The 18,403-nt window shown below is 40.7% G+C and overlaps 2 protein-coding genes across 16 annotated transcripts in view; one reads left to right on the top strand and one right to left on the bottom strand.

Annotated features, from left to right (window-relative positions):
* The first annotated feature begins 253 nt into the window (after positions 1 to 253).
* ccdc170 (coiled-coil domain containing 170) lies at positions 254 to 3,414 on the top strand. Its single transcript, XM_084915583.1, has 8 exons — positions 254 to 335; positions 495 to 668; positions 871 to 1,152; positions 1,666 to 1,866; positions 1,960 to 2,133; positions 2,285 to 2,527; positions 2,777 to 2,980; positions 3,163 to 3,414. Exons 1-8 carry the CDS (start codon positions 318 to 320, stop codon positions 3,412 to 3,414), a joined length of 1,548 nt encoding a protein of 515 aa, XP_084771709.1. The 5' UTR covers positions 254 to 317.
* Positions 3,415 to 3,608: 194 nt separating this feature from the next.
* syne1b (spectrin repeat containing, nuclear envelope 1b) overlaps positions 3,609 to 18,403 on the bottom strand; it is a 74,598-nt gene continuing 59,803 nt past the window's right edge. For 11 of the 15 annotated variants that reach the window (XM_084915572.1, XM_084915567.1, XM_084915582.1 and 8 more), the window contains 28 exons: positions 18,107 to 18,289; positions 17,876 to 18,022; positions 17,618 to 17,772; positions 17,261 to 17,408; positions 17,076 to 17,170; positions 16,747 to 16,981; positions 16,332 to 16,526; positions 16,000 to 16,125; positions 15,692 to 15,847; positions 14,897 to 15,055; positions 14,588 to 14,754; positions 14,337 to 14,499; positions 13,797 to 13,984; positions 13,547 to 13,697; positions 13,196 to 13,378; positions 12,843 to 12,980; positions 12,432 to 12,623; positions 12,017 to 12,344; positions 11,594 to 11,662; positions 10,784 to 10,911; positions 10,392 to 10,518; positions 10,028 to 10,239; positions 9,637 to 9,837; positions 9,393 to 9,521; positions 9,069 to 9,281; positions 8,301 to 8,393; positions 7,354 to 7,412; positions 3,609 to 4,718 (listed from right to left, as the gene is read on the bottom strand). In XM_084915572.1, coding sequence (XP_084771698.1) covers positions 4,475 to 4,718; positions 7,354 to 7,412; positions 8,301 to 8,393; positions 9,069 to 9,281; positions 9,393 to 9,521; positions 9,637 to 9,837; positions 10,028 to 10,239; positions 10,392 to 10,518; positions 10,784 to 10,911; positions 11,594 to 11,662; positions 12,017 to 12,344; positions 12,432 to 12,623; positions 12,843 to 12,980; positions 13,196 to 13,378; positions 13,547 to 13,697; positions 13,797 to 13,984; positions 14,337 to 14,499; positions 14,588 to 14,754; positions 14,897 to 15,055; positions 15,692 to 15,847; positions 16,000 to 16,125; positions 16,332 to 16,526; positions 16,747 to 16,981; positions 17,076 to 17,170; positions 17,261 to 17,408; positions 17,618 to 17,772; positions 17,876 to 18,022; positions 18,107 to 18,289 — 4,584 coding nt within the window. In that variant the 3' untranslated portion in view covers positions 3,609 to 4,474. The remainder of the gene's footprint in view (positions 4,719 to 7,353; positions 7,413 to 8,300; positions 8,394 to 9,068; positions 9,282 to 9,392; positions 9,522 to 9,636; positions 9,838 to 10,027; positions 10,240 to 10,391; positions 10,519 to 10,783; positions 10,912 to 11,593; positions 11,663 to 12,016; positions 12,345 to 12,431; positions 12,624 to 12,842; positions 12,981 to 13,195; positions 13,379 to 13,546; positions 13,698 to 13,796; positions 13,985 to 14,336; positions 14,500 to 14,587; positions 14,755 to 14,896; positions 15,056 to 15,691; positions 15,848 to 15,999; positions 16,126 to 16,331; positions 16,527 to 16,746; positions 16,982 to 17,075; positions 17,171 to 17,260; positions 17,409 to 17,617; positions 17,773 to 17,875; positions 18,023 to 18,106; positions 18,290 to 18,403) is intronic. The other 4 variants (XM_084915581.1, XM_084915575.1, XM_084915579.1 and 1 more) reach the window with 3 other exon arrangements.

The following is an 18,403-nucleotide window of genomic DNA, read 5'->3' on the forward strand; positions in this document are numbered from 1 at the left end:
AATGACCTTCACATTGTTGCCCGTTCAGCGTGACTTTGGATTTTTTTTATGCTGCTGTATTAATTAAGAAATTAATCTTTCTAAAGTAAACTAAACTAAACTAAAATAAAATAAAATAAAATAAAATAAAATAAAATAAAATAAAATAAAATAAAATAAAATAAAATTCCACCAACTTGATAAACGAGATGATGCCTGACAGGCTCAGCTACAGCGCCCCCTTCTGACTGAGCCTGTGTTTGCTGTTGCCAGGAGACTTCTTAAAACAGAGGCAACATCTACTTAAAGTTCACTCCTCACCTTTCTTATTTGGAGTTATGGAAAACTCTAACGAGGTAGGCCTTAAAATATTTATTTTAAATGTCTACTGAATTCAGTCATAGTGGAGGAAAAAACTAAATTGATTCCTATGTTGGCAACTTTTAAAAATAGATTTAAAAAAACAAGCATGTAATAACTATTTAGTACCTTTCTTCAACCTCTGTAATTAACAGTGCAATGAGAAGGAGAGGCTGAAGATGAGGGTTGCTGTTTTAGAAGAGAGTGTGAAGTCCAGTGAGGTGGAGTGCAAAGCCAGCAGAGAGACGGTGCTGAGGCTGGTGGCAGAGCTGGACCAAGAGAGGAGGAAGGCTGCAAGCAGTGTAGCAGCACTTGATTCACTCAAAGTGGTATATACACAACTTAAAAGAGTAGTTACTTTACAGTACAAGATTTCAGATGTCTGGACGGCTTAACCCACGAACTAAAGGATTTAGTAGCGTTGTGTAAAAAGTACTGATTTCTGTATGAAATTGTTAATTTAAAGATTTTATTACTTTAGGAGTAAATGCTAAAATTGCCCTATTGTTGTGGTGTTTGTATGTCATTTAGGAGCTTGATGGTCTGGCTGTTGGGAGAAGAAGTGTCGAGATGGAGAAGCAAACCCTAACTGAAAGACTTGAGGCCAGTAAGAGAGTGATAGAGGCAGCCAGGCGAGAGTCACGCTGTCTGGAGAACCAGGTGGAGGAGCTTGAAAGAAGGACCCAAGAAGCTGAGGGCAACCTGCAGGCATTCTTGGAAAAGTTGGTCGGCCTCCTGGAGAAGAAGTGTGAGGACGTCATCCTGCCCACGGAGAGAGATGTTCTACAGACACTGGATAACCTCTGCAATAAGGTGAGGAACGTTGGGATTTCCACCAAAAAATGCTTAAAAGCTGCTTTAAAGCTAAATTTGTTCTCCAAGGTCCAAATGTGGCTCCAGCCAAACAACACATTGGTTGACAATTATAAATCACATTGTATTTTAGTTATTAGGATTACTTTTTCTTAATCGCTGTATGTCATGAATGATCAGTTACTTGTGTAAAATGAAACATACTGGTTGATTTTTTTTTTTTTTTTTTTTTTTTTTACCAATAAGCATGCAGGTAGCACTTTAATCTCAATACTTGCAATACAGCTAAATATTTTTTTTATTTTAATTTGCAGACTAATAACTACATCAACTGGATAACTCTGTAAAGTAGAAGAATAAGTCCCAAAGCACAGCAATTGATGCAGTTACTTGTATCTTTATGTTAACTCTTCCAGTTCCATCTGTCAAGGACTTAGTCCAGCTGTAAGATAAAAAGGAGTATGCACACAATAGTTTATGTTACCACACATTTTCACTATGCTGGTCTTTCAGAGCTTGCCAGAGGTGGAAATGAGGCTGTGTTGTGTTTCTGAAAAGCTGAGTGAGCAGACAGAGCTTCATCACAGTGCACAACAGAGGGCTCAGCTTGCAGAGCAGCAAGTCCAAGACCTGAGGGGAAGACTGCAATGTCTGGAGGCCGAACTGCTGACAGCAGACATGCATCGTGACCGATTGCAACACAGTAAACAGGATGTGAGTAAAGTCATGTGACTAAGCATATAAGTTACAGATACAGGTTGGTAGAGCGACACATTCCTATGATTTGTCTCTTTTTTTTTTTAACAGTATGAGGAATTCTTGGAGCAGCTGTCCAAGACGATGAAGGTTGAGGACTTTGACACTGATCTTGACTTCGAAATGAAGCTAAAATTCATTCTGTCACGTGCCGAACAACTTGTTAGACAAGAGGGAACTGCTTTAGTTGAGAGTAAAAGTCTGACTTACAGCTTACAACGGAAGGTAGTTTTTTTGTTTGTTTTTTGTTTTTATTATTCACAAGTTTATACAAATGGAGAGTGGTGCTGAACAAGCAGATAATTTACCTCTAAATACACAAATGCAGCTTAAAAAAAGGTATACAGTTGATTTTAAATATTCCCATTCCCTGTAGTTGAAATCACAGAAGGAACAAATAGAGAGCAAAGGACTCCACATCCAACTACTGAGGAAAAAGGTTTCAGAGCTGGAGGAGGAGAAGAGGACCCGATCAGCATTGGCTGCGGAACAAAATGATGCACAACTACAGGCTGCGAGGCTGCAGAAAAAACTGGAGCGTCTTCAAAGTGAACTGAAAGCAACCAAGCTTTCCAACACTGAGCTCAAGGCCCAGCTCTCCCATACCAGCGAGCTCAAGGTAGAGGGGAGAAGGGTTTGGGCCCAAATTCACTCCAGAGGGATTTTCACTTCATAATGTTTTGTGTATTTGTGTTAATTTTGGGGCATAGGTTGGTGGGTCATTGAATCATATGCATATGCAATCAATGCATGCTTTCAAAGTATCAGAGTATCTTAGATTAATAATTTGACATAATTAAATAAAGTCACTCTTGTTTTACTAAAACCCGACGCTCACTCGAGTCTCTGCTGTGCCTAAAATGCCAAGCTGAAAGTCGTGCAACAGACTCAGACCATGCAGGAGCAGAAAAAGAAGCTGAATCTGGTGGCGGATGAGAAGGCAAAGGTGGAGAAAAAGCTGAGCACAGTTAGCTCAGACCTGCAGAGCCAAGAGAAGAAGACAAGAGACGACCTACAGGAACTCCTTACCCTCAGACAGAGCCTGGCTCAGCTGTCTGAGAGGCAGAGAGAGGTAAGAGTCAAACAACAAATAGGAAAACTTGTTTACCATGCTTCCATCCACATCTCTTGACTTTGCACAGCAGATGTTTGTTAGCGGTCATAGAGCTCATTTAATGTTGTTTGTTAATATGAATAAAAGAAAGGTCACAAGATTTCTGAAAACTTTTGAACCAGGTAAGTTTCTTTTTTCAGTTGGTGGATTTCCGCATGCTGGTTTCTCAAACGTTGGGCCTGGATGCCACAGCGTTGGCTCTTCCAAATTATGAAATCATCAAATTACTTGAAACCCTTCTTCATGGCCACTGTCACCGTCACCACCTTCATCATCATGTTAACATACCCCGGCACTACTCGACTCACCAGAGACCTCACCTGCAACATGTCCAAGAACTATCCGATGGCTCCAACCTGGATGTTACCACCTGCAGATCTCACGAAACTTAAAATCTATTCACTCCATTCATACCAAAAATAAGTTGAAATGTTGAGAAATAGTGGAGATATTAATTACGTTTGAAACACAAAATAACAATTTAAAAGTTTTCTTTTATATTTGTGTTTTCATGGGAAGATCAATATAAGTATGATGCACAAAGGGTGAAATATTAAAAATTCTAACTCACAAATAAAATGACAACTTTTAGAATGAAGGTTTGGCATTCATTGTTTTTGAGAGTCGCATATACATACATTTCTCATATTATTTCTTTTTGCATTATATACATATGTTAAATAACTATCGACTGTTATACATTTGATACTGAACTCACAGTCTTATAAAATATGCAATAATTCTATTGGTCATATTTCTCAATCTTAAAGACATATTTCATATCTTGAAAAAATAAAACAGCAGAATGTATAAAGACCATGGATGACTGTTAAAGGTTAAACTCCTGCGTTGCGTCTGACTTGGATATTAAATTCACTTGACTTGGCTTAAATGACTCTTGCATGAATGCATGTGGTTCAAGTTAAAAATGGACCGATTACCACAGACACAACGATGGATGTAAGTAAGTAAAAGCAAAGATTAAAACTGCATGCCAAAATACAGGTAAAAAAATAATTGCAATGTAAGATATATTAAATGTTTTTGCTGTTTACAAACTTTTAGTTACAAGCAAATTCACAGGCTATATTTCAGCGTTTAACTTTGGTGCTATGGGCTTGAGAGAAGTTACGTCATGTTTACACCACTGAGTCGACACGTCGTTTATCCAGCAGATGTCCACTGTGGGCAGAAACCTCCAGATCCGTTACACCAAAAATGCAAATTAACTGACACAGCATTACACAGAGTAACATAGTGAGATGCTTGATCCTATGTGCTACACACAAAGATATTAACTGTAGATGGCAGCTGTTATTCTGCAGTAAAAATGGACGAGCAGGATTTGTTTTTGCTCCCAACGTGATTAACTGTTTCAAGGATATCAACATGAATCCCACTAAGGTCATTCTGGCTCAAGAATCCATAAACATCAGTGGTTTTTACATCCATCTACACTGGAGGCGGTCCGTTGGTGTAGCTCAGCATCGGGTAGAAGGAATGAGCAAAGTTGTTGGACTGAGCACAGTAGTCCTCCTCAGACATTGGCAGCAGAAAGGCAAAAACCACTAACAGGAGCAGGAAGAACTGGAGAGGCAGTGCGACCCAGAAGACGCGCCACAGAAACGAGGACCTACGAGATGATCGTGTCTCCGAGTCAGAAGGGAAGGAAGCGGATCCAGCGTCGCTGTGAGGCCTGCTCACACACACACAAGCATTCACAGCCCAGCAAAAACAGGATTAGTCAAACACAACTATGGATTATAGACTTTTAAAATCTCCTTCTCATCTGCACTACTGCAAATGTGTTTCCAAAAAGACTGTGGCCTGAATGTATATAAAAGCAGAATGCAATGGATTTTAAATCATTTAAACCCAACCTAAATTAATTATCAATTAAAGTTTTTTTTTTAATTAATTAAAAGAATTGGCAAACCTATGTCTAAATTTCCAGTTACTTTTCTTAATTTCAAGCTTGAGTTAATCAGTCGATGTTTCAGACAATAACCCGAAATTTTGACTTTAAAATGATTTTTTCAGTGACAGAAACAAGCTTCCATACAAAACATGTAACATGCTGGAACAGAGTTCTTTAAATTGTAACTTATACTATAGTCTAACCAATCAAAGTCTGAATTTCTTCATGGAAATGATGGATAGTTGGTCCTTTGGCATAAAGAGAACATGAGCCAACATCTATTATATGATCATAACAGTAGATGTAGCTTTAATAACTTGACCATCTGTGAAGAAAGATACAGGATAAATGAAAAAAGATAAATGCAGGTTTTGAAGCAACACATGCTGCCATCTAGATATCAGCTAGCCTTGTTTATTTTAGCAAAACCACAGTCTCTGTAGTAGAGAGAGTTTGGATACCCACTAAAAACTCTTGATCACAATTATAAACATGCCCTGCACCACTAATTTGAAACATAAGGCTGCTTTCAAAATTGACTGAACATATATAAAAACATAGAACCGATTTTTAAAAATCAAATTACATGCATTTCATCATTTGATTTCTTTGTATTAAATATAATTGAGTTTAAATGATCATTGCATTTTTATTTTATTTACATTTTGCACATACTCCCGTCTTTGTTGGAAACACGGTTGTACTTCCACAGCAATATAATAAACCAATCTTATACATACAAAAGTGCTTCTCTTTGCTACAGAAATAGTAAAAATTACAAACAAATTAAATTAGTCTAATCCAATAAACAAACTTTCCTTTAAAAATTATCCTAATTTAATGTCCTTCTCTCCCCACTCTTAACTGTTTTAATGTTGTCTGCATAGTTTCAATCCAAATAAGATCTCAGTCCAGCGACAGTGGATGTAAGCACCATGCTGTGTTTGAAAGACATTGCCAACACAGGGTAAAGCAATGTTAGACAATGTTTAACATTGTGATCTACATGCTGACTGAGACTGGGGTGGATAAACACAAGTACGAATACGGTCACAAAACAGTTTTCACGGCATACATTCTGCAATCCTGTGCCAGACAAAGACATTTAATACGAGAGCTTGCATTTCTTTGCAAAAGGCGTTAGAGTAAAAGGCAAACGGCATGCTGCAAGTAACAGCTCAATTTGAGAATACTCTTTTTATTCATATAACGATGGAGTCTTTGAAAGTTTGTGTCCTGTTAAAAAGTGCAAAGCAAACGGAGGCGGGAAGAGCACGGCAATTAGAAACAGCATCTTTGACCCTGGTAGTTAGCTTCGTTTTCTTAAATCAACAGTTTGGGAAATCCAGTTCACTTTCTAGATTTAGAGTTAGATGAGATGACTGAAATCCCTTTGTGAATTAAGATGTTAAGATGAAGCTGGGAGAGAGCCTAGTTTAGCATGGACACTGGGAGGAGGAGGAAAGAGCCAGACACGCTAGCTGTTTCCAACTGCTTCCACGTCCAAAAAAGAAACATAAGGAAATAAGCAAATTCACAAAATGTCATACTATGAGTAGTAATGTGTCATTTTTCTGTCACCATCACCCTCAGTAAAACTGTCTTCTTATAGCCTCAAAAAGTTAGAAGACACAGTCAGTTGAAAGCAGTAATATAGGGGTTTACATATGTATGTATTGTAAAAGTATTCAGAATGTATTTAAATTAAGAAAAATCAAGGCTGCTTTGCTCTCTAAATGTATTTTTCCCTCAATCCCAGAATGCATGAACAAAGTGACTCGAGCTGCCCTGTGTTTTTACCGAAAGTGCCCCTTTACCATTTCCCAAATGGAGACCTGAGAGGCAAGACTCACAGATGACAGACTGAGGGGGGGAGATGGTGGATACTCAGTGAGATAGCAGCAGCAGAGGGAGAAGAAATGTAACACACAAGAGAGAGAATCAGCGCAAGAGAGGAAGAGAGCGGCCTTTGCATTGTTCATTGCAGACATTTACTGGCTCGGCAATTTGAGAGCAAAAGGGTGTGTGTGTGCGCTCAGTGTCAGCGAGGAAGTTAGATATAGAGAAATATTTGTGTTATTCATAAGAAACGCCCTCTGGTTAGCAATATTAAGCAGCCAAGGACATTGGCAGAGAGGAGGCCTTGCACCTTTCCTTGTGAAACTCCTGTCTCGGATGCGTGGGCTACCACTCACCTGATCGCCTAGCCTACACAGAGCATCTAGACTTACAGAAGATGATGGAATTCATTATCATGAGCTGCTACTCTGGCACGAGCATTAAAAGCTGAAATTCGGAATATTTGTTCCTTAAGTGTTTCATTTCAAAGCTGAAATCAACTGATCTCCAAGTGCATCATGGGCTGCTGAGTTCCATTATCTTCTGGGTGTGCTAGAAACCAACAGAAAGGTACCTGTGGTGTGGACTGCTCACAGAGGGTCCAGGCTGTGACAGACTACATTTGCCCCGTTGCTGTTTGCAATGAACAGGGGGGGGGGAGGTAAAAGAAAGAAAGTATGTTTAAGTCCAGGCAAATCAAGACAAAGCTATTGATGAAAAGAAAACCCAAAATGAAAGAAGAGCAGCAACAAAATCATACGTGAAAGTGACTGATTTTGTAACCTGTTATAATAAGGAATCTGGCTCTTCACATTGCACAACTACTTTGAATTGCTTCAGCTTGGGAGTGCAATAAAGAGACTGCTACAATTATGCAATGTGATGCATGAATCTCTTTGGAACAAGGACATTTAGTAACATACACATAGTATAAGCAGGGACATGCTTATTTGGACTGATGTACAGTTGAATAATGAGAAAATAATGCTTTCTCATTGCTGTTGTTGATGCCATGCTTGCTCATTAAACCAACAACAAGTTCTATGCTACACTTGAAATGAAGCAGTTGCACAATAGCCAGTAATCCTAGCTATAATACTACGAGGATCGAAACGTATCTGCAGTGAGAAGAAATTTAAGGGAAGTCTGAGAAAAAGAAAAGGGTTTCAGAAATACTGGAAGAGAAAAAGAAACAAACTGGGCAGAGCTAAAAAGCCTGCCAAGAAAAGGAAGGAAGAAGTAGAAAAGTTAGAAAGGAGGAAATCTCAGGAGACTGTCTGGAGAATGACAACATGCAAGAAGAGTAAAAGGTTGGAAAAAAGTTCAAAATCCAGAGGGAGGGAGAGTAACGCTGGTTGTGGAGGTGGAGAAAGATTTGAAGAGCGTGAGGAAAGATCTTGGAATGACAGGGGTGAATCTGGCCATCACTGGGGCATTTGGGGCATTTACTCTATGTGTCTTAGGGGCTTCCAAACACCTGGTTCTCATATAGCAGCATGTACAGGTAGGGATAAACATTACCGATCGTCTGTGACTGGGAGTACTCCTTCCTGATACAGGACTGAGGGAGCCAGACGTGTCCAGCTCATCAGCAGACGACCAAGAGGAAAGATCCTGATGTTGGAAACAATCACAGATACAAAGAGAGACAAAGCAGGTGAGAGTTAAGCAAATAGTGACCCCTTTTCTAAATGTGGCAACAGACTACACAGAGTGGTTGGCAGGTGATTAGTACTTAAAAAAAATCTAACTGAAGGACACAGCCAAACAATATAATACACTCAAGTAAAATTAAGTGTATCCTGTGCTGAAACAATCGTTTATTTGCAAATAGGATATTTTTTATTCAGTGCAAAAATATGCTCCACATGAGAGCTATAACTAAAAATGTAAAATGATTACACACTTACAAGATTCTGGCAAATTGCACCATCACAAGTTTACTCCCCACCTTTGCTAATATTGTACATTAATGGTGTGAGTAACACATTTGTGACTAATGAAGTATCACTGGAGATGAACCTGTGAATTTTCAGCCTGTCTGCGTTTCACAGTTCTTTCTTTTTTGAGCTTTTTTTTTTGAGATTATAGCCAAATGTATTTATTTTATTTATTTTATTTTTACAAAAACCACTTTAAACTTGAAAATTCTGTTTTAAAAAAAATCTGATGATGGAAGAAATTGAAAATGTTTCTGTCAAATGCTTTTTGACTTTTTAAATGCAGGTGAATATAAAAGAAAGGTGTTCAGGTAACACATGACAGGTACACAAGTGACTGAGGCTCTACCTGTTGACTGCTTGTGATGTCCAGAATCTTGGCCAGCTCTCTGAGGTCTCGGGTTACTTCCTTTAGCAGGAGTTTTAGGCGGTTTCCTATGACGTGAACCTTCTCCTTAGCCTCCAAGCAATCACTGCCCTGCGAGTTGACCAGCAACTGGAGGGACATGTCTTGTAGTGAAGCAACTTTAAGCTGTGAGTCTAGCAGCTCCTGGCGGATTTGCTGGAGAGAAAATTTAAGCGATACATTCAAAAAAGAAACCTTTTACAGAGTGGATTTATGGAAGTAACACAGAAAGACACACTTAAGTTTAAGAGTGTGACAGTTTGGTACCGTGAGTGTTTTGTGATGCTCATGGAGAGTGTCGCTGTCCTGGATGGGATCAATGGGAACCACCTCATTCCTCCTGCGATCGATGTTTTCCAACCAGAGCAGCAGACCGTGACTCATCTCATGAAATTCCTATTGATCAGATGAAATTTGGGAAGGTGAAGACCCAACTAGCATATCATAGAAGGATATTCATACTCATGAGCAAGTCGATCTGTTCAAACAGTCCGACTTGATCAGCACTCACTTGACACTGCATCAGAGCTTCCTGTAACGAAGACCTCCATTCCTCCAGCGCGCTGCCAAGTTTATCCCAGTGGTTGTTCATGTCTTTCAGTTTGCCTTGTAGCTCTCGGGACTCGTCTGTCTCCGAATGCAGAAACTCCGCACTGCACAAGTTGATGGAAAGCACTATAGCTTTGCGCTTGTCATACGCCTTCTGCAGCTCCTGTAGACAAACACGCATGTCCATGGTGACGTACAAGTAATGCAAAAAATTCCCAATTTGATGACAAAACAAGGAAACAACAGGAATAAAGACTGTAAGGTATATAATTATAAGTATTCAAGTAAGAAAATAACAAGCAGAGTAATAAAAAAGTTAAAAATAGGGACTTTACTACTAAAAAAAACTGTACCTTGAGCTTTTTGATACGCAGCTCAATCGTCTGGATGTCCGTGCCGAGCTCCAGTCTACGCTGCTGCTCCAGCTCTTCCTCTGTCTCTCCCAGCCAAGTCAAGATTTTGTTCAGGTCAGAGTTCAGCTGCTGCCACTGCTGCTCGTTCTGCTTTGTTCTCATCTCCTTGCTGAGGTCCTGAGCCTGCAGGAGCTCCCAGCGCTCAATCACTCCTAGATTGACGGACGTGAGACCAAAAGGATTATGTTAACTGAATTTACCAGCACTGTAAAAAAATGTGAATGGATAATTCACATTTTTTTCTTTAACAAGCATAAATTAAAATAAATGCTTATTTAAGATGGGGGATAGTTATAGGTATTACCTGAAGTCTGGGACTCTGAGCTGCTGGGATCTGCCAGTCCAGACACCGTATCCTCTTCCTCCTTCAGCTCAGAGCCCATCCTCCTCACTGTGTCAATACTTCCACGACACTCGCCCATCAGTCGCAGCTACAGAGCAGTTAAAAGACTGGTTATTGCAGGCAGTGTAATAGGATTATACTGACTATTTCAAAATTGGAAAAAATATTGTTAAACTGAAGAACCAAGTGAGTTCTGCGAGGAGAAAATAGATTGTTAAAAAAATATGAGCAAAAATAAACAACAGCAGCATTCAAATAGACAAAGCAGAATTAATTGCAGTTAAATGTACAGTCCAGAGCAGAAAAGCTTTAAAGAATAGATTGTTCTGAGCTCTAATATGAGTAACACATACATATCCCATGTATGAGGAGTCCGTTTCTGTGCTTGCAGAAGTGCGGCTGCGGCTGCTGTCCGTTTGTTGCAGGTGGAAACGGCTGATATCCAGAGGGTGAATATGAGAGTCTGCAGCAGCAACCTCCCCTGTTAACACAATAATAGCTGATTATATTTCCATAATATATTTATGAAACATGTTTAACATCAGAAAAGAAGGTAAGCCCCCCTGATTTAAGAAAAATAAAATGTGGAGAGCGAAAAATGAGAAGTAGACAGGAATGCAGATTGTTTGTTCTGGCCTTTTGTCACAAATCACAGCACTCCCTTTGTGGCCCTTTGCATTGGGAGCTGCATCCCTGATTTGAAATAATACGTTTAAACCCCGTGTTTTTTATGTGATTTGCCTTTGCGTGAGACGTCTAAACAAATCTGCAGTCCCTTTTATAAGAATCAATACATTTCTTTCAAAGAAAGAAAAAAAACATGCAACTCAACAAATCCAAACAGGTTAGCTACAAAGAACAAGTCAAGTTAAAAAAATGAGTAAAGCTAGTTAGAAAGAAGGGTTAGGCTGAATTCCATTTCTGTTCTGCTGAATTAGAGCCCAAAGCAGAACAAATGAATAGAAGGAATAAAAATGGAATTGACCCTATTCCCCAGGGTTAGAAAGTGTTGCCATTTGTGCCCAAAGTGTGTTTAAGAGAAGAAATTAACACAAATCAAATTCCAAGCTGGTGAACAGACTACTAGTGTTTCATCACTCAGAGTGTGTCTGTTATTTCTGGCCCCAAACACATGTGGCATGCTGGGGTCTGCTGTTGCCTACCAGTGGAAGACCTCAGTGTTTGTTCTGTTAGTTTAACAAAGGCCTCAGGGCTCTCTGGGATCACTACATCTGGAAGAAACATTATACAGTACACACATTTAGCAGTGGGCTTCAGACTGACTCAGTGAACTGATTATCCTGGTATTCAACGGCACCAAGAAAATACTCGCCATAATGTAATCAGTCACAGATAAACCCTTCACTAACTTTCTTGTATGTGTTTTTCTGTGATTATTCCTTTTCTGTCCCCTATGGGAACTTTTGATGTCATTTTTTGGACTTCTCAAAAGATGCAGAGGCACAATCGTTTAAGATATCGCTCTTCTAACTTTTTTTTAACAGCTAACAGTGATAAAGAAAAGTTATTATTCTGAAAAATCTCTTAAATTTCAAGAATAGTTTTGCACTGGTATGGGAACCTACCTGACAAGCCTGAGGCAGGGCGCTGAAGGAAGTCTCCCTCTTCACTCTGCTGCTCTCTGAGTGCCCTGCTTGCACTCTCAAGCCCACGGCTCAGGTCGTAGTCGTGGTCCCATTCCAGGGGAATGGAGTCCACGCTTGCTGGGGTGTCTCTGCCCGAGCGCTCAGTCCGGAGCTGGGCAGCCAAGGAAGCTGAGCGACCGGAGGACGGCAGAGGCGACAGGAAGCCATCCCCCAAACGTTCACTCCACGGCAGACTGGACAAATCACAATGCTCATCTAGCTCCAGCTCACGATCGGACAATGACACTTCAGTGTCGTCATCTGCAAGCTAAAGATAAAGGACTTTAGTACGGGAAAGATTACATTTGGACCCAAGCCACAGATCTGTCAGATTCTCTCAATTTTGAGGTCTTACAGGAAGGCGAATGAGTTTCTTGTAGTAGCGCTCCACTCGACCAAACACCTCCTGACAGTAGCGCTGCAGCTCCTCCAGCTCTTCCTCGATGACAGCAGCATCCAGAGGCTCACTCTTCTCTATCAGCGCTTCCCCCTGGTGGAAGATGTGCTCGATCTTGGCTGTTGTTAGAGAAATCTCCTGCTGGAATGACTGTGAAGCCGGAGAGAGACAAGCTGTTAAAGCTAAACACAGAGTTGTGTGTGATGTGTATCTCATATTAATTATGAAATATCCGTTTAGCTGCTCTTCACAAGTGCAAACTGACTCTAGAAATGAAGATAAAATGAACATATGTAAGAGTCAGTAGAAAGCAGTGTTTGAAAAATGCACAGTGGATTTTCTTGGTCTGAAATATCATGACAGGCTTACCCTGAGTTGTTTGATCTTGGCCTGAATGTCACATTCAGAGAAGTGCTCGATGTTGGTCAGCTGAAGGTCCATCTCTGTCAGCCAAACCAAAATGCCATCTCTGGCTGTCTCAAACTCCTCTCTCTGACTAATAAAGTGCTGCACGTGTAAAGAGGGACACTGGTGTTAGAGTCTATGCTTTTACATCATGCAAATGGAACAAACCTTTGTTTGGGCTTTATTAGTGAATAATAAGCAGTCACAGAAAAGTTAGATGAAAAGAAATGAATCCAGAAATGCATGACAGAAATTTAAATTAAAATGTACAAAAATGAAATGGAAATAATATATAAGTACTAGCAGAACAATTGTACCTTAAGCCTGCGGAGGATGGATGCCACCCTCTTCTGCAGGTTGTCCCATCGCTGGTTGGCATCATGTGCCATCTCCTTCAGCCGGCAGGAAGAGTCAGTGCGGTTTTCTCTGGCCAGGCGGCGGTATTGCTTATTGATTAACTCCAACTGAGTCAGACTCTCGTGAACTTGTCTCTGAAAGGCCTACAAAAACACATTCATACATTTTCTCAAGAAGTCTTTCAGCTTCGTGGTTAGTTTACATGTTTGCATTTGAGAGATAGAATTTTCTTATTTAATGCTGTCCTACTAGGTGAAAACAGTAGGTAGTTTGATCACTTGTACAGTTTACACAAAATAATTCTGCAATACCTCAAATTTCTTTAGTTCCTCCTTGGCTACAGTATACAGCACACCAGAGGAGTTGGGTAGAGCAGCTGTATTTTCTGAAGTGGCCAGCCACTCCTCAAAACGTGCGAAGTCGTCCAGGAACTTTTGCCATAAACGCCATGTCTCCTCAATCCTAACAGAGGGAATAATTTCAGGAACCAGTTATAACAGTTACCTGTTATCCACAATAACGTATGCATTTGATGCTTTCATCTAGTGTGTAACGTCTTACTTTAATCTCCTCTCCATAGACAAGGCACAGATGCTCCTCCAGCGGCGATCAAGGCTCCGCGTTGCCTGCTGGATGGAGTCGCACTCTGCATCGGTGGCGCAGGCGTCACAGTCATGCAGAAGCACCTCACATAGATTCAGCACAGACGCCACTCCTGTACTGTGCTTCTCTATGTCACGCTGAAGCTCCTAACGGGCAAGAAAAGAGTGACACAGTAAGTAATAAGATGAGAGACAGAAGGAGAAGGAAGAAGCTTGATAGAAAGTTAGAGAATGACTTTTTGAAAGTGGTTACAAACTGTACAACAATAACTTTTACTAGTGTATTATATCACAAAACCTGTTTGCATAGAATTGATACTAATAGTTACATTTTCATTACATGATTACAAAAATGTGAAAGTTTTTAGAAATTTCAGCTAAATGATTACAAAGCCCTGTTGCCTGTCTGCTATTAAAGAGCTTGCATTTGACACAGACTGAATGATTCCTGGCAAGCTGCACATATGTATTTTAGGTCCTGGTCAGTATATTATGTCACCTGCTGCAGATCGAGCTTCCTCTGAATTTCTTGGGCATCACAGGAGTCATAGGCGATAGGTTTGGACAGCTCTGTTTCGATGTGGGCGAGCCAAGAGCGCAGGCTGCTCATGTTTTTATCTAGCTGCTGCACAGCCACTAGAGTTTCTCGCAGTTTCTTTACTCTGTTAAAAGAATTTAACAGATTAGTTACAAACAACCCAGCATGGGATAAAAACACAGCTGCACAGCTGTGACTGCACGTCTGCTCACCGCGCTCCAATGAGATTGAGGAGATGCTGCCAGCGGTCACTGACTTTGTTGAGTTTTTGTTCGATTTCAGTGGCTTTGCTCTGGTGACTGGCCCTGGCCAGGCGCTCTCCCAGCTGGTGCAAATGTAGCTTGTTCTCCTCTGCTACTGTGATCTCCTCCTGGTAGTCCTGGCATACAACGCAATGCAAACAGGAAATTTGAAAAAACTGCACTTGTAAAAGAAGCAGAGTAGGAAAAACACAACGTAACTGAAATACAACAATTAAATAACACTGTCAAACTTTGTAAATATCTGAGGTGTGTGCAAACCTTGCGAAGCTTCTCGATCATCTCCTCAATGCTGACGTCTCCATTCTGGGACACCTTGCTCTCCATGTTAGTGAGCCACTCGCAGAGCTCCTTATATTTCTCGTTGAAGACAGTCCACTCATTTAGCTTCTCGCTTACCTGCTGCCTCCGCAGTGACAGCTGTGGAAGAACAGCAATACATGACAAGTTAACTGCACCTCTGTGCAAAGCACGAATGCATGGTAATTTAAAACAAAAGCTAATAAAGATCAAGAAGGCTCTAAAGGAAGCCGTTCAGACGCTTTCATTTGCATCACGCAGTGAGCGAGTGCTGTATTTCCTGTGTGTGCATTTTATCCGCTGCACACAGGATGCCACTGTGAAAAAACGAAATCACCTTGAGGTTTCAGCTTTTCTTAACTGACTGACTGATTACATTAACTTGTCACGCTAACTGTTCCTCTCAGTGTATTCCTTTCTCAAAATTGTTGCACAATGGCACACTCAGCAAAATCGAACTACTGCTCCAACCGTTTAAAAACAATGCTAATACTATGGATACCAATTTTTTTCTAGCATATAGACATAGATTTATATATGATGTTGAGCAACATCTACATATACAAATATATGCTTTGTATCGTATAGTGAAGATTGACATTAGTAACATTATCTCCTGGGACTTGTAACTGTTACACAGTAAATATTGTGTAATATGCAGAATGTAGCTATAAACTAATTTTTAAGAATCAGACTTATAGCACACAGTATATTCAGAGAATCCAAAATAGTAAGCGACTGTGCCAAGAGTTGTACCTGGTGGCAGATTTCATCCCACTGTCTATGCAGCAGCTCAATACGCTCTTGTAGGACAGAAAGGTCCTCAGCACTGATGTAACAAGAAAGTGACTCTCTCAGTAAGGTCAGATGGGCCAGATCGCCTGTCCAGCCGTCAAATGTATTTTCCAAATCCTGGAAAAACAACAGTACCACTATAAAAACACTAAACAAGCACCTGAACAATGTAAAAAATCAGCTCAACATACACTTAAATGACTCTACATATATGTCTTACACCTAGATGCACAAAGAAAAGTCAATTTTGAAAATGTTCAAGTTGTTACCTTGCAGCGGATCTGTTCAGCTTGCAGATCCTCATTGTGATCGGGAATAGGTTGAGAAAGCTGCTTTTTGAAGGCTCGAAGCTTTTCCAGTGATCCACAAATCCCTTTTTCACTCCTCTCCCAGTCCTGCGTTCAACAGATTACAAACACAGGCAAAATTACGAGTTGCTCTAGAAAAGCTGTCCTCCCTGAAACTACAACTAGAAGAGATTGGTGTATTATAAGGAAATCAATGTAAAACTTTATACATACAATAGAGATTGTCCATACAAATGCAAGAATTATAGTAGCCATCAAGGTATTCTGAAGTGGTAGCATATTGTAGTTTTTACCTTTAACAGAGTGGAAAGCTCTTTCTTCTGTTCTTCCAGCCGTATGCTGGTTTGTTTCCATCGCTCCTGGACATCAGTGAGCTCTGCCTGCAGGGTCGCCTCTGCTCGGCTATCAGCTGATAAAAGCAATTGCCTGCCAGCCTCCACTGTCAAGATATAGCTGCCCTGCTGACGCTGCAGCACCTTTTCCTTCATCTGAAAAAGGAAGAAAGGATTCTTATCAAGCTACGAGCCTGTTAATTTACACAGATAACGCCCAACCCACAATTGCAGATACATGTTTAAGGTTATCAGATATTATATTTTTGGTTTATTACATGAAGAACATCACATTGCAACAGCTTCTTAATGTTAGCTAGCCTTTGCTGTCACTGCTGTATGAATGTGTATTACAGTCAGGTTTGTCACTATGTACCTGGACCGCGTCCAGCATAGTACGCGCTTGTTGCAGAGGAACTGTATTCCCTGCCTGAAGTGTCTCTGTACGATGGGACACTTCCAAGAGCCATTTGCGCAGCTTGTCCACCATTTCTCTATACCGCTGCCACTGGCGGATGAGACCATCAATGATCCCGCGCCTTTGCTGAGCACGTCGCACTACGCCCTGCCACTGGTTACTCAGCAGAGCCAACTTCAGATTGAACTCATCTCTGTAGGTGATTTCAGAAAGACAGGAGACAAAGAAAGGCTTGCAGTGGAGTATGGTGGTAAACAAAGATCTACAGAGTAGTCGAATAGGTTTACCTGTCATCTACCTGACCCTGCTCTAACATTCTCTGTCCATCACTGATGATGGAGTGGAGGATCTGCTGCCGACTGAACATCTCAGCTTGGAATAACTGTAAGATAAAAAATATTAAATTTGTTATATGTGTTAACAAAATTAAAATATACTGCTTGAGGATCCTTTTCTTCAAATGGGCCCTAACCTCATGGGCTTTCTGCTGTTCCATCAAACTCTGGTAGTTCCCTGAAATTTCTACAGCCAGATTCTCTTCTGTTTGGACCAAGAACTCCATCCATGTTTCACACTTTTCAAGGAAGGTCTGCTGCTGCAGCAGGCATGACTGAAGCTTGCTGCAAGGAAACAAACAAAAGGTGATCTTATATCTCAGTTACATGGGGAGAGTGGCCTTTACCGAACATTTGTACTGTTTTTTATGGTATTTGTGCCAGTCCTTCATTCATTCATTATTGTATTTATCTAACCTTGTTATTTAACAGAGTATCTTGAATTAGGATGGCTTTAAACCTTTTCAGACTGGCTTGTAATTTTCTTGTCTTACCTGAATCTCTCTGTGGTCTGTGCTGAGGCGGTGGACCAGCTTCTGTTGAGGTTCTGCACGCGCTTAATCTCAGAATCGTTAAGAGGGAGCCGGTAACCAAGCTCATTAAGACGCTCTAACTCAGGTGCCATACTGCTGAATTTCAACATGAGCCTCTGTAAAGCCCAGAAATTACAGAAACATTTCAGCTGTCGAACCAGTACGTGATATTCTGTAATTTTGTTCACCAAACTCAAAAAAGAAAACAGTAAAACAAACCTTGAGGTCCTCCATGCGGTCCTGGATGACCGTTAGGTCAGTAGAGCCATTAGGATCTTGTGCCTTCAGAGCCTCTTCAGCTTCAACTACCCAGGACCCCAGTGATCCCAGTTGATGGTTAAAGGTTTCATAGTCTTGAACTCCAGTCTAGTATAGAAGAATGCCAAAATACTGACTTGGTAACTGATTGCCTATACAAAAAAAAGTATGTTTCATAAATCTTTTTTTTACCTGTAGAGCGGTGAGCTGTCTAGTAAGAGCCTGTTCCACCGCAGCTAGCCGCTGGGTGAGAGAAAGGTGATCGGACTGGATAGCAGACGCTGCTGATGTATCCACCTGCTGTTTCAGCTGCTCTCCCAGTTCTTGGAGAACTTGAAGTGAGGCCTGGACCGGAGCTTGGGACCTGAGCAACTCCTGAAATAAAACACCCATAACATTCAGGGCAATATGTCTTCATTATCAAAACTTAATCACAACATCCAGCTGCAGCAAACACGTGAGGGAATGTTTAATATATTAAACTTTTCC

This window comes from Perissodus microlepis, chromosome 19 (assembly GCF_051167445.1).
Source record: "Perissodus microlepis isolate ML-2025 ecotype Zambia chromosome 19, ASM5116744v1, whole genome shotgun sequence".
Lineage (NCBI taxonomy): Eukaryota > Metazoa > Chordata > Actinopteri > Cichliformes > Cichlidae > Perissodus > Perissodus microlepis.